Below are 12,975 nucleotides of genomic sequence, written 5' to 3' on the forward strand. Positions count from 1 at the left end.
TGGCAGGAGAAGAGGGGTGTGTAAAACTTCCCTGCCTGCTTCAGAACTAGATCCTCACAAGGCTGCCTCCTCAGGAAAAGCACCAGTTCCAACTTCTCCATCTCATCTGGTGTAACAACAGATTATCTAATATGCTCAAAATTAGCTGGATTCAATGTTTTTTATCCTGAATGCTGAGGGTGAGCCATAGGCAGGAAGCAAAGAAGCACAGAGAATTGTAGGAGGCAGCTGCTGTTTGCTTAGCCAGGAATGTAATGAGTCATTTAAAAATTTGTTTATGGTGTTCCTGAATTCAGTATTGCAAAAGGGAAGGTGCTGATCACCCTGCATCCATTGGTGTGCCATGTTGTTTGAGCTTCCAAGAACTGACTTCTCAAAAACAGCTCTACTGCTGCTCACTGCGGGAAGAGGCAGCCTCAGGTGGATGGATTAGGGGATTTCTGGTGCTGAGAACACTGCAGGGAAATCACTGTCTGCCATTCTTCAAAAAAGTAAACCTTCACCTTGGGAAATGGAAGGAGACTGCAGCTGGAGTTGGTGGGTTTCCCCTGTGCCTGTTCTCTGGCTGGGGCCTGAGGAGTGCTGCCAGCACATGCTTCTTCCTGCAATGACAAGGTGTTTCCCTCCTTGCTGGGCAGTTGGTTAAGGCAGATGTCAGGTGAGTTTTTTTCTGAGTGTGGAAAACAAAGACATCCCCTGATACAAGGGCCACACTGGCTTGCCATATTTGGGGACAGGAAGGTGGTTGCAGGCAGCAGGAACTCAGTCCCTCCTCCTATACGCTTCCTGTCCAGCCCCACTTGTGCTAAATGGTCCATAAGCTAAGGAATGACTTGGTGTAGTTTTGCCCACAGCATCCACTAAAACCTGCATTTAGTTCACCTGCTGTCTTACCAGCCTGGCTAGATAACAAATGCGTGCAGTTGATTTATCACAGAACTGATAAAAATTACAAAATACTTGCCTGGAGAAGCTGTGGCTGCCCCACGCCAGGCAGTGTCCAAGGCCAGGTTGGACAGGGCTTGGAGCAAGCTGGGAATAGTGGAAGGTGTCCCTGCCTGGGACAGGAGGTGGCACTGGATGAGCTTTAAGGTCTCTCCTTCCCTCTGCCCTCCAGCTGTGAGCAGCACCACAGTGCTCTCCTGGCCACAGTGACTGCTGGTCGTGCCTTGGACACTCAGACTCCAGGCTCTCCAAAATAACAAGTTCAAGTTTTACACTCAAACAGCAGACTTGGAAATTCCTCTTTTAACCAGAAAAAGTGCTTAAGGAAGCTCCCTAAGCCAATGTAAATTTCATTTGGGCATTCACACAGGGATCCCAGTACACATAATTCTGCCTGAACACAGTACCATTAGTTGTGTATTTTAACAATCCTCTAATCCCATGTGCTTGTTAAAAAGTCAAGGCTGTTCAAAACTTTTAGTTGTACAAAGCAGCCCAATTTAGTTTGTCTGCCCTCAGCTGAACAGCTGCCACACAGAACATTTTGGTTACTTTTTTATCTTTATCTTTTACCAACAAGGCTCATCTCAGAGCCAGTACCTTGCTTTAGTCATGGAGACACCTATGTTTTCAGTCAACTTTATTGATAAAATAAGTTTACTGTACAGTACACAATTCTAGCCATAAATCCTTTTCAAGCCATCTGCATTACAAAAATAACAGGTATGCAATGAAAAATAGTCACTCCACACACTGTGAAGGCTCTTTAAAATCCTAAAGTGATCAGGGCAGAGGAATGAAAGGGGAGACGTATCAAACGTGAAGACTAGGAGTAGATAAATTAAGTCACATTTTTTTAAATTTACAAAAATAAACACTAATCAAGCATTATTTCATAATAGAGCAACCTCAAAGAACTGCCACAGACCAAGAACCCTCTTCTGTATTAGGAAGCCAAAGCAGAAGTCAGCCATGAAGCTGAATTCAGCATCAAATGGATAGAAATGCCTCTTGACACCAGTGCATCAGTGAAAAGATGCTTCTAGAAACAAGAACTTCAACAACTGAACCCAAAATTCCTTGTAAGTTTGCAACAACAGAACACCAGTGAAAAAAGATGTTGCTTCTGATAAGTCAGCAGCTTGCAAGCCACAGCAGAAATGCAAAATCTAAATTAGAGAAGCACTGGTGAGGCTTTACAGATAATATAAAAGCAGACAAGAATATTTTGTGCTTGAGCTAAAATGTTCCCCCAGAATTTCTCCTCATCTGTTTCACAAGTCTGGGAATGGCCATAACCTTTTTCCATGGATGCGAATGTCCCCAGTGTGTTCTTAAGCCTTGCCAAGGTGCTCCGCAGAGAAGCAGCAGCTTCTTCATTTCTAAAGCAGGCTGTGAGAATGTGAAGACCTGATTTACCTGTCCTCTCGGCACGTGCATTAGTTCACTGAAAACAAGCATTTAGTGCCTGCTAATGCTCTTTTCTCACTTATTTCCTGTTAAAAGCACCACAGAAAGGAGCAGCAACAAGAGAGAACAGAACAAAGGTACTGAGCTGCTCCTAAGTCAGTCCAGTGCCACTGAAAGTTCCCCCTTAGGCCTATGGAACATTTACCCCGAGCTCAGGGAAGCTGTGCTGGGGAACAGGAAGCTGTATTGAAGCTGGCATGCTTGGAAGTGTTGGATGCTTAGTTCCTTCTGTGTTGTTGTCGATACTGAAAATCAAACTTGACTAAGTGGTGGTTGATTTCTGGATTGCTCAGCTCACGTTGCTTGGTGGGTTATTGAACAGCCAGGATGTGAAACTGTGGGTGGCAGCTGTAATTGCACAGTTTTCTAAAGCTGACAGCTTTCACTCTGCTTAACTCACTTTAAAACCTTCTGGATAGAAGAAAGAAAGAAGAAATTTTCCTTTGGAGAAAGGAAAATCAAGAGTATTAATTGAAGGCTGCCAACTCTGCCATAAGGCTGCTTCTTCCTTCCTCCACCCCCCCTTTCTGCTGCCACTGCTTTTGTGCTTCCCAGTTGCCATTCCTCACTTGGGGAGTTTGGGCAGGCAATTGGAGAAGAAAGACATGGGACTCCTGTGGATTATTACTGAGAACTGAGCTGGATTTCCTCTCCTAATGGTAAAAGCTGAGGCAGAATTGTATGGCTACCTGTGTTCCTGAGAACAACAAAGTGGGAACAGCTCTTTCCATGTTCTCACAATACAATTCAGTGCACGTATTTGAAAAAAAATTGTTTCATTTAAAAAGTTCAAACTACGAATTGACAGCATTCCTTATGTTTAAAAATTGGCCTGGTATTTGAAAGCGATACCCCAAAGCTAAATGACAGAAATCCTTAAATTTTATGCTGCCTGTGTGCCCCTCCTATCAAAGAGGTTTGTTGCAAACTGAGAATGTATTAAAGCCAAAACAAAAGGAAAAAATGCTATGTGGATCATGCACAAAGCATACTGGTAAGTTACTACTTTCTAAGGTGGAGATCAGACTTGACATCTTACCTCTATTATCTAAGAGTTGCATTGGACTTTGTATGAGCAATAATTTATATAAATTACTTGAAATCTCACCTTTTATCTGTAAAACGAGTTCGTATAAAAAGAATTTGCAACTCAGCAAGTGCATTAATCCATTTCCTACTGAGGTTAGATCTATGGCAATCAATTTGTCACTGAGGGTATTGCAGAATACCAGCTGAATTTATGTTACACAGTATAAAAGCCACTGAGCTGGAGTTGGATGCATTCTCTTGCTGGTGCCCTATTCAGTAACAAGTGCTTGACCAGTGCCCCCTGATGCTCCATTGGTTTAAGTGTGCAACTGAAGCTTGCTGATTCCCAGAGTCCTTAGCTTTTCCTCAGGCTCAGATCACTGCTTGTCACTAATCCTGACAGAGACGTGCTCTCTGATGCATCCTCTTTCTTGAGGTTCAGAAACGATTCTCTAGTGATTTGAAGAATTTCTCTCAAGCCTCTGTTTTCTTGCTAAAACCAGAGAGAGAAAAACACATAAATAGGACTCCAGAAAGAAATCAGGGTAACTGTTAAAACCTCCCCTCTACTCCAAACTAATGCATAAGGAGTAGAACACTGATTTGAAATCAGTGCTGTGTCATTTTCCCCAAGGGAACATATGAGGTTTCTGACCCTCCTGCTCTCCTGGATGGGCTTTAGGCATCCCCTCCTTGAGATTAGAATGTGGTGGTGCTTCCCCTGCTCTAGCAAGGCAAGGGTAACACAACAGCAGTGAGTGACTGGGACAGTAACTGCATGAAACACCTGGGAGCATCTTTACTCCCTTTACTATCTGCGCCCCTGCAGCTTTCTCCTCACCTCGAGCTGGGTGATGCGCTCCTGCTCTTTGCAGCCGTGCCTTTCATCCACCTCAATGGCTTTTCTCATGACTGCTGCCATCTCTGTAATTTGGTCCACGTGCACTTGCAGCTCCTAAGATACAATATTTATTAAGATCTTAGTGATCTATTTTCTGCATTATTAAAAAAAAAAAGCAAAGCATTAAATGTGGTTTAGGTGCTGTAAATTTTTTTTATCACAGACCTCAATTTTGGAAAACAAATTCTCTCTAACTTTGCAGTGTGGGCAGCCACGATAGTCCTGTTTATTTAAATAAACCTGGTTTGCCCCACAGTGATCCCTCTCATTGGAATTTGATAGAAGCTTAGCCAACTGTGATCCCTGGCCTCCAAATGGCAGCAAGTTGGTGCTTTCCTTGCCCTGGCCAGGCCCTCCTGCGCAGCAGGAACTGATGTGTGTTATTATGGATATGCAAAACTGCTCCACTCCTGTGAGAACAGCAGGGAAAGCCACATTCTTTCCAAGTGTCTGAAACCTGATCTCCAGTACCAGCCTATGGACAAGCATTTCTCTCTAAAAAGGAGCAGGTGCAGTGGATGTCCTTACAATGTCACGTATTGCAAAACTCAAACCTATCCTCCACTCTCTATCTCAGGACTGAAGTCAGGCTCAAGACTTCAGAGGTTCAGGAAGAAGGGTCAGTTCTGCCTTTCCCTGCAATGTTACATGAGGAGCAGTGAGTGCACTGCTGCTCAGTTAAGCCAGACAGTTTACAGGTATTTCCAACAGCTTCATTTTTCAATTTGTCTTTTATTTCAACTCTGCCACAATGCCAGTCTAGTTGTGTCTGACCTGGCCTTTGGACAAAATCCACAGTATTTATTGGCTAGCATCAGGAAAAGCAGGACAGGAGGGCTGAAATGAAGGACAGCAAAGACTAAAGTTAAATCCCAACTTTAAAGGATGAATGTGATAGGGAGATTCATACAGCTGGTAGATGATCACCTTGCCTTTAAACTACCACAAAGAACTGCCTCAGTTGGAATCATGAACTTATCTGACCAAAACAAATACCCTTTACCGAAATAAACATCAGCCCTTTCCTCTCTGCCCTCCAATTGCCCAAGCTACAATTTAGCAGTTGTTAAACGCCCACTCTTGATGCGAGGGGGTGGGGAAGAACTTGCTCTAAATCTTTATTTTCTTCTCAGTTTCCAGTGCAGGTGATGACATGAAACTTTTTTTTTTTTTTTTTGAAAGAACTCCCAAATTTAGCTTGACAGGAAGCTGTGGTCAGGCAAGGATGCACCCTTGAGAAAGCCTGGGTAGGAGCTGTGGGCTTCAGATATATTGCTGTTCTTCCTGCTTCCTGCTTTCCCAGCTCATGTGGGCTCTGGATCAATACAACTTGAGGCCTGTTCCACGGTCACTGATGTTAGGTCAGATCCCAACACAAAACTGGAAAGCACATGTGGAAAACTTAGATGGGGTAAAACCAGAGTGCAATAACAGTGAAAGCCTCTGTGTGTCTCTCCCTTTCACATTGGGGTTTTTCTCTCCAAAGAGATAAACACCAAAAAAGGGGCCACACCCATTTCAGGGCCTTGTTTCAGCTGAGCAAATTCAAACAGCACCCTCGGATCAGGGTCACTGCTACCAACACACCCTTTTCTCTGGCACACAACTCTATCAAAAGACACTGTAGTGCCATTTAAAGGAGGTGCTTCTTCATCTGCAGCAATCAATGCTCTTGTAATAATCTGTGAACAGGCACTAAAATAACAGCTGGCACTCAGGAAACAACATTACTGGGAACAGGGAGCTTAACTCCTTGGGTATAATGGATTGTTTACTAAACAAGAGAGCAGTATTTAAAAAGGGCTTCAACCTTGTTCAGTCTTCCTGAGGATGAAGCTTGAGCTAGAGAATAAATAATGAAATTCCATAAATCCTGTGTGTCAGGGTAAGGGTGATAAATCTTTTTCATCAGGCATTCATGAAGGAAGAGGATTAATGAAAATGCTGAAGCCAAAATCTCCTGTTCCAATTACATTGTGAGATGCTATTTTTTCTTTTTTGTTTCTTTTTCCTGTTTTTCCACTGACGTGCTCCTAAATGAACTATCACAGTCCATTTCAGGATGGATTTCATTTCACCCTCTTGTGTTGGCTCTCCTGAAGCTGGAGCAGATACTATACCACATCCTGTGGTAACTTCTGTTGAAAATGATCTATATCTGTCATTTTTCAAAATTCTATATTAAAGGTACAGTTCTAATCCAATAATTTTTTTTCATACCAAGGGCACTAATTACACACACAGGATGTTGTAAGCATCAAATTCTTCAATTCTGTTTTCCCATTAAGCAGACCCTAACTTTGCTTTGTAAACATAAGTTAGCTGAGGGCAAAGATTATTAAACACTTAAACTTGTTTGTCCACAAAGCTGCATTGCTCTAATGATTGTTACATTTTCAATGTAATTTAATACTTTGCTAAAAAGCTCCTGTTCAGATCTGTTAGTGACCCAGAATAATGAATTCCCTTGAAGTCCTTTTGACTCTTGAATAACTGAATGAAGCAGGAAACACAAGTATGTGTTCAGTTATTCAAGAGTCAAAAGGACTTTTAATTTTTAAAATTTATTTTCAATATTTAGGGAAAAAATTGAATATTGAATTGCAAAAGCTTGTTCCTCCTACTCTCCCAAAGCACAGGTTTATTAATTATTTATTGATGTCACAAGCATAAGTTGAAGCTAGTCTAAAATTCTGACTATTATTAACCTCTGGCAGTGTAACAGGGCAGTTGCCTTAAAGACTGAAGTGAAACAAAAGTAAATTAAGCAAATGCAGTAATGAAATGCTACCTGTTGAAAGTTTTAATAAATGAGAAGCTAGTAAAGTTGACTTACTCAACTGATAGTTTCCTGTTCGTGTTGCATGGAGTAGATTATAAAAATTACAATTTTTAATTAAGTAGTACAATAGCACAAAAATTGACACCAAGTGAGCTTTGAATCGATCCACTACAAACTAAGGTGTTAACTAAAACACAAAGCAAGAAACCTCAATGAAGTTATTACCTTGGAATGTTGCTCTTTTAACTTCATTATTATACCTGGGTCATCCTTTTTGCTCGCCATAAGCAACCTGAACATCTGCTCTCTGTACTTGCTCATGATGAGCTCCAAAGCAGACTGGTGCTCTTCGAGAGACGTGCGCAGTTCTACCAACAGAATTGAAAAGTTTAAAATTAAAAAGTTAAGAGTTTAACACAGAGAACCAAATCAAAATGCACAAAGTATTTCAGCATGAGAAAACCAAAATGAGGCTGTACTTGAGTGTCCCCACTGCCTGCGACATGAAATCTACACAGGCTCTGCAGATGGCTTTAATGGTGATCAGCCTGGGACAATTCCTGCCAGGAACAAGCAGCCTTTTGTTTGTGTGACTTCTTGTTCAGTCCCTGTGGCTGACAAAAGCCATTTGGAGTACGGCTGAGCAGCTTTGCCCCAGTCACACCGTACAAAAGGCAGGATGGAGTTCACAGATCTGTTTGAATCTGCAGCTTGGTAAAACCAGAGTCGAAAAATGCTTCTGTTCAAAATACACTGAGTCAAAGGATAAATAAGCCCTGAGATAAGGCAGGACTCATCTGAATTGAAATCACTGAATCCTTTGCTGAATGGAACTGTTAGAATACTTAAGGCTTTCCTGGAGGAACAGTGCATTCCTAGTGTACAGAATTCCACAAGGAATTATATTTCTCTACTTAAACTGTAACTTGTCCTGACTGCTCCTGTTATTTTCAGCAGGGGTTAAACCCTTCTCCAAAAAGATCCCTGTCTTGCAGAATTAAGTTCTGTTTATCTCCTCACTTGTGCTGGACATTAGGTAAGGAACGAAAAAAGTCACTTTTCCCAAATTTCTCTTTTTCTTCATCAGTCCCACAGGCTGGACTTTAGGACTCTTGAATTGCATTATGACCAGTTAAACCGACAAATTGAAATTAGAAGAAAAAAAAATTTTTCTATAGCTATGTTTTGAAAAAAGATCAGTGGTGAAACTCTCACTATTTCCAGTGGTACAGGCTGAAGCTTGAAAAGGATAGAATATTCATATTTTACCTTTGTTTTCCTGTTGCAATTCCCTAATCTGTCTGTTTTCCTGCTGGATCCCCATTACTAGAGTAGACCGAGGGCGATGTCTTGCTACTTCATTGAGCTCTTGGATTTCTTCCTGGTACTGGTTATTACAAAAACAAACCAACAAGGCACGGCATATTTCATTAACCAAAAACAGGTATTACTCAGCAGGTCACAAAGCACCAGCTCTACTGTCACTCACAGCCTGTAACCAGGAAGACAATGCTTGCTTTTTAATAATCATATCAAGCACACAGCAGAAGGTGTTGCAGACATCCTGTCCTTTAGAGACACAAAAGAATCGCATTTGTTTTTAAACAAGTGTCTCACCTTAGATGTCTGTAGTGGATGCTATTTAGCCTTCAGTTAATGCAGGCCACGTTCACCATCATGTAATTTAAAACTCATAGAGATGTGGTAAAGACAAACCATGAGGTATTAACCTCTTGACATTTACTGTGGCTTCCCTAAACCTTAAACCACAAGACTGTGTGAGTACAAGTCACTCGGGCCCGAGTCAATGGACCCTGACTCCCAGAAGAGGGGGAAATGTAATACTCTTGATCTGAAGCCATGAAGCCTCTGCATGACTAGTTTCACAGGGCTGAATTGCATGCAGGGTTTTATTATTTTATAGGCCCATTAACATATCTCGGGTTCATTAAAGTGACAGGATGAACTCCCATATGGAGAGTCACAAGACATCTTTACATTTTCCCAGAAGCTGTCTTGTGAAAGTCACACTCAATCTAACAACACGCCTTGAGCAGCTTAACATCAGAATAGAAATGAGCACAAAAAAGCCCAAGAAGCTATCTGGAAACAAAAGGAAACAGTGCAAAGACAAAGTATTCTGTACAGAAGAAAACATGTCAGAGCTTCTGTATGATGAAATGGGCATGCTGAAATTAATAAAAATGTGTAGTATTGCACTGGAGAACAAAGCAAGAGACACTACAGAGTGGTTTGTAAGGTACCAAGCCCATTTCTACCAGTCTTCAAATAAATGCTTGTTTTCAATATTTAAACTGGAGTAACTGTGAAAATGTTTTTACAAACTATATAAACAAGCTCTTTCTGGATTCTACGAAAACACCAAGTCTGCATTAGAGGATGAAGCCAACCCCAGGCTCACTGTGTGCTGCACAGAAGCAGCCAGAGGCTGTGAGTGCTGCCATGGCCAGGAGCAGGTGGGGCAGGGGAGCAGACCTGCTTCATGGCCTCCACCCTCTTGTTGAGCGCCGTGGTCTGTTCGATGAGAGCCTCGGCCGCGCTGTCATGCTCCCGCAGCCGCTCCACCAGCGCCTTGGCGTCCGCCAGCGCCTTCTCCATGCTGCAGCTCATTCCTGCGGGTGACAAAGGCAGCGCTGGAACCGCGGCCCCTCTGCCACAGCACGGCCCCCCCGGGCACAGGGCAGCTGCCAGGGGCAGGGCGCTGGGCACAGCAAAGCTGGGCTGGGCAGTGCTTCTGGCAGAGCCATACACAAAGTAAATGAATGTTACATCAACTCGTTCACTTTCAACGCTATTTTTTTTTTTTTAATGTGCCCTCCTAACATATACACGGCAGGATAACTGAGGTATGAATCCAGCACAAAAGAGAATGCTGAAGGATGGCAGTGGCCTGGAAGGTTCTGGTGACTTAAATCAGCAGAGAAGGAGCAGCTCGAACTGACGGAGTAGAGAAAATTGCTCAGGGAAAGTTCAGAAGACAAACGGCTCGTGTTTTGTTCACGGCTATAAGTGAGCGTGAACATCACTGCATGGAATGGAGCTGTGACATTTTCAACAGCACGAAGAAAGACAGCAACTCAGCTAATGAAAACAACCAACTGGACCCTTAAAACATCAGCCTTCTAAGTGCAGCACTTGCTCACAGAATTGTGGATTGCAAAATGCTTGTGCCTATTGCCAACAATACTGGTCTTTACACTACCTTTCTTCATATTCCTGCTTGGTAGGTTAAGTTTCAAGACCAAGATTTTCAGCTCATGTTTTTATTTTCTCTTAAGGAACCTTAGACTTACTCAGCTGAAAAGGAAATCTATTTAAACTCCTTGAACAGTCTTCAGCAATCAAACAGCAGGGATAGAGGTTTATAAGATTTATGGGGCTTGTTGATATCAGGCTTAATATTTGGTTTAGGAAATGGTCTAAGGTACAGAAAGAATCAACTAAATCCATTTCTTAGCCAGACTGCTTGCAAAAGTAAAGATTTTTGTAAGCATTAAAGATTATTGAATCTTTCTTCAGCTACATGAAAAAAAATCACTTCAGGCTGATTTTCTAACTTTCTCAGGCACCTTTATGAATGATAGCTGAGGATCTTTAAGCCAAGCTTAAAGAAATCCTCAAATTTGCCTCAAGTGACCTTTTGCCCCTGTCCCAGGTAAGCAGTAGAAGGAAGGATATTTCCAACATTAGACATTTAACCTGTGTTTTCTGGGATTCATGTGCTATCAAAAGCAGTAGCATTTTGGCATGTGCAGGTTTCCTGTTTATCAGAGAGTGTTTGCATTTAACTTTGCATGTGATGTGTTTGAGATAATGCAGGTCTCCACCAGGCTACTGTGCTATCACAGGTGCTTCATTTGTTCACCCTGACTCAGCAGCTGTAGCTCTATCAAACACCACATGGAAAGGAATCAGACTGAACCGTTTTCAGGGATCTGCTTCTCTTGCTCCTTCCTCCAGTCAGATCTCCTCCAGAAATATCCCAGACAAAAGATGACCTTCCACACCAACTGGCTGAGCTGCTGCAGAAATCGATTGAGTGAAATCCACGTTGCTGCTGAAGAGCAGCCTTTAACTCAGCTCACAGTCCAGCAATTCTCTGGCCAGTATAAACAAAGCCTCTGAGGCCTCTCCATGAGCTGGGAATACATTTGGCATTCAGACTACAATGCACTTAACACCTCTGATAACTTGTCTACATCCATATAAATTTTTAAACAGTGTATGTTTAATATATGCACTTTCTCATTTTTGCCCCAGCCCAGCCATGCCAGAGGAAAGAAAGTTTGTCTGTGGCAAAGCCACTGATGTTTCCTTTCCCAGGGAATGTGCTGGGAAAGACGTGTGGAATGCAGCCCCACAAATTCTGCAGGCATTGTCCCCTGCCAGGCCAGGGCCCAGCTCCAGTTTTCAGGCAGCATTTGTACCTCAAAAAGCAGAATCACCGTTTGTATCTTGGAAATCCACAGGGACCCCAAATCCTAACTGATACGTTTTGGGCAAGACACTGGTCCTATTCTTTGAAACTTAAAATACTCTCTGGCTGCCTGTGAAAAACAAAACCTTCGCCTGATCCTGGAACTGAGCTAAACCTGTGAGTTAGCCTGGCCATGTAGGGGGTGGGGAAAAAAACCACAACCCCAGTTAATCAAATATAATTGATTTAAGCAAATTCTTATCGTGTATTACTTTTTATGAGCATGATTATGGGAGCTGAAGTTAATGATTCCTGAGCCCTGCCCTACCAGAGATGCCCAGTTGCACAGACGCTCCTTAGTGCAACCTTGTCAACAGGTAGCAGAGCACCAGCTCACCCCAGCAACACTCCTGCTACACACTGTCACTTCCTGCTGTTTGCTAATGCCCTTCATCGCCAAATTCAACACCAGAGAATAAAGATCTCCGTGCCACCACCGCCTTCTCCTAACTTTCTGCCTCTTTCCTTTTTTTACCCTTACTGGAAGCCGTTTTTTCCCACGGCTTGTGGGTTTTGTTACCACGGAGACCAGTTGGGCAGCGCTGAGCCAGAATGCAATTTCCAAGGGATTCCAAGGGATTTAGGCTGGTGCGAAGGTCCCGGCGTGACAGGAGCATCCCGTGGATGCCACCGCCGCACACCCGGCGTGACACATCCCGGGGTGTCACCGCCGCACTCCCGGTGTGACAGGGGCGTCCCGGGGGTGTCACCGCGGGGAGCGTCGCCTCCTGCCCCCAAAACGCGGTGCCCCCGCAACGCTCAGGGGCGACACCGGCGCCTCTGGCCAGCCGATACACGTGAGGGGTCCATGACCCGCCCCGGCCCGCGGCTCTGAGGCGGTGGCAAGGGGTGTCCTCTTTCCTTCACGCCCCTCAGGGCGCTCTGGCCCTGGGGCGTCCCAATGCAGGACTGACCGCGCTCCCGATCGCCCGGCGGCGGCCACAGCGGCAACCACCCGCCGTGTCCCCGAACCCCTCCACGGAACTTACTCATGCCCGGGGCTCCGGCCGCGCCGGGGGTGAGCCCGGACCGGCCCCGACCGATGTCAAATGGCGGCGTGAGGGGCGGGCGGCGCGTCCCGTCCCCGCCAGGGGGCGCCGTGGGGCGGGGGCGGCACCGGCCGCGCGCCGCTCTCGCGAGAGGTCGCCCCTCCGCGGCCGTCGGCCCCAGATCTCGCGAGAGGACGCCCCGCCCTCTCACAGATCCCGAGCCGTGCAGGCGTGAGCAGGGCTTTGAGCCAAACGCGGGGGTCTGTCTTGAACTGTACATCGGCAGCTCTAGCGCGACACTTAGAGTTAGGCAATTGCATTGTGAATAGGTTTAGATTTGCTATAAGGAAGAAATTGTTCC

General features: G+C 44.3%; 1 protein-coding gene across 1 annotated transcript; it reads right to left on the reverse strand.

Annotated features, from left to right (window-relative positions):
• Positions 1-1,570: 1,570 nt before the first annotated feature.
• Positions 1,571-12,699, reverse strand: FGFR1OP2 (FGFR1 oncogene partner 2). The gene is made up of 6 exons (XM_066183749.1): positions 12,615-12,699; positions 9,624-9,760; positions 8,397-8,514; positions 7,353-7,495; positions 4,286-4,399; positions 1,571-3,937 (listed from the first exon to the last, which is right to left on the reverse strand). Exons 1-6 carry the CDS (start codon positions 12,616-12,618, stop codon positions 3,800-3,802), a joined length of 654 nt encoding a protein of 217 aa, XP_066039846.1. The 5' UTR covers positions 12,619-12,699; the 3' UTR covers positions 1,571-3,799.
• Between the last annotated feature and the right edge of the window lie 276 nt (positions 12,700-12,975).

Source organism: Chamaea fasciata, unplaced genomic scaffold, assembly GCF_029207755.1.
Source record: "Chamaea fasciata isolate MVZ Bird 193981 ecotype frontalis unplaced genomic scaffold, bChaFas1.0.hap1 SCAF_5, whole genome shotgun sequence".
In the NCBI taxonomy this organism is placed as follows: domain Eukaryota; kingdom Metazoa; phylum Chordata; class Aves; order Passeriformes; family Sylviidae; genus Chamaea; species Chamaea fasciata.

What these genes read in the sequence shown, in the direction of transcription:
- FGFR1OP2 (XM_066183749.1), bottom strand. An exon ending in GGGTGGAGGCCATGAAGCAG is followed by an intron (nt 8,515 to 9,623) that starts GTCTGCTCCCCT and finishes TGTAATAACCAG; the next exon opens with TACCAGGAAGAAATCCAAGA. An exon ending in ATTGCAACAGGAAAACAAAG is followed by an intron (nt 7,496 to 8,396) that starts GTAAAATATGAA and finishes TTCTGTTGGTAG; the next exon opens with AACTGCGCACGTCTCTCGAA.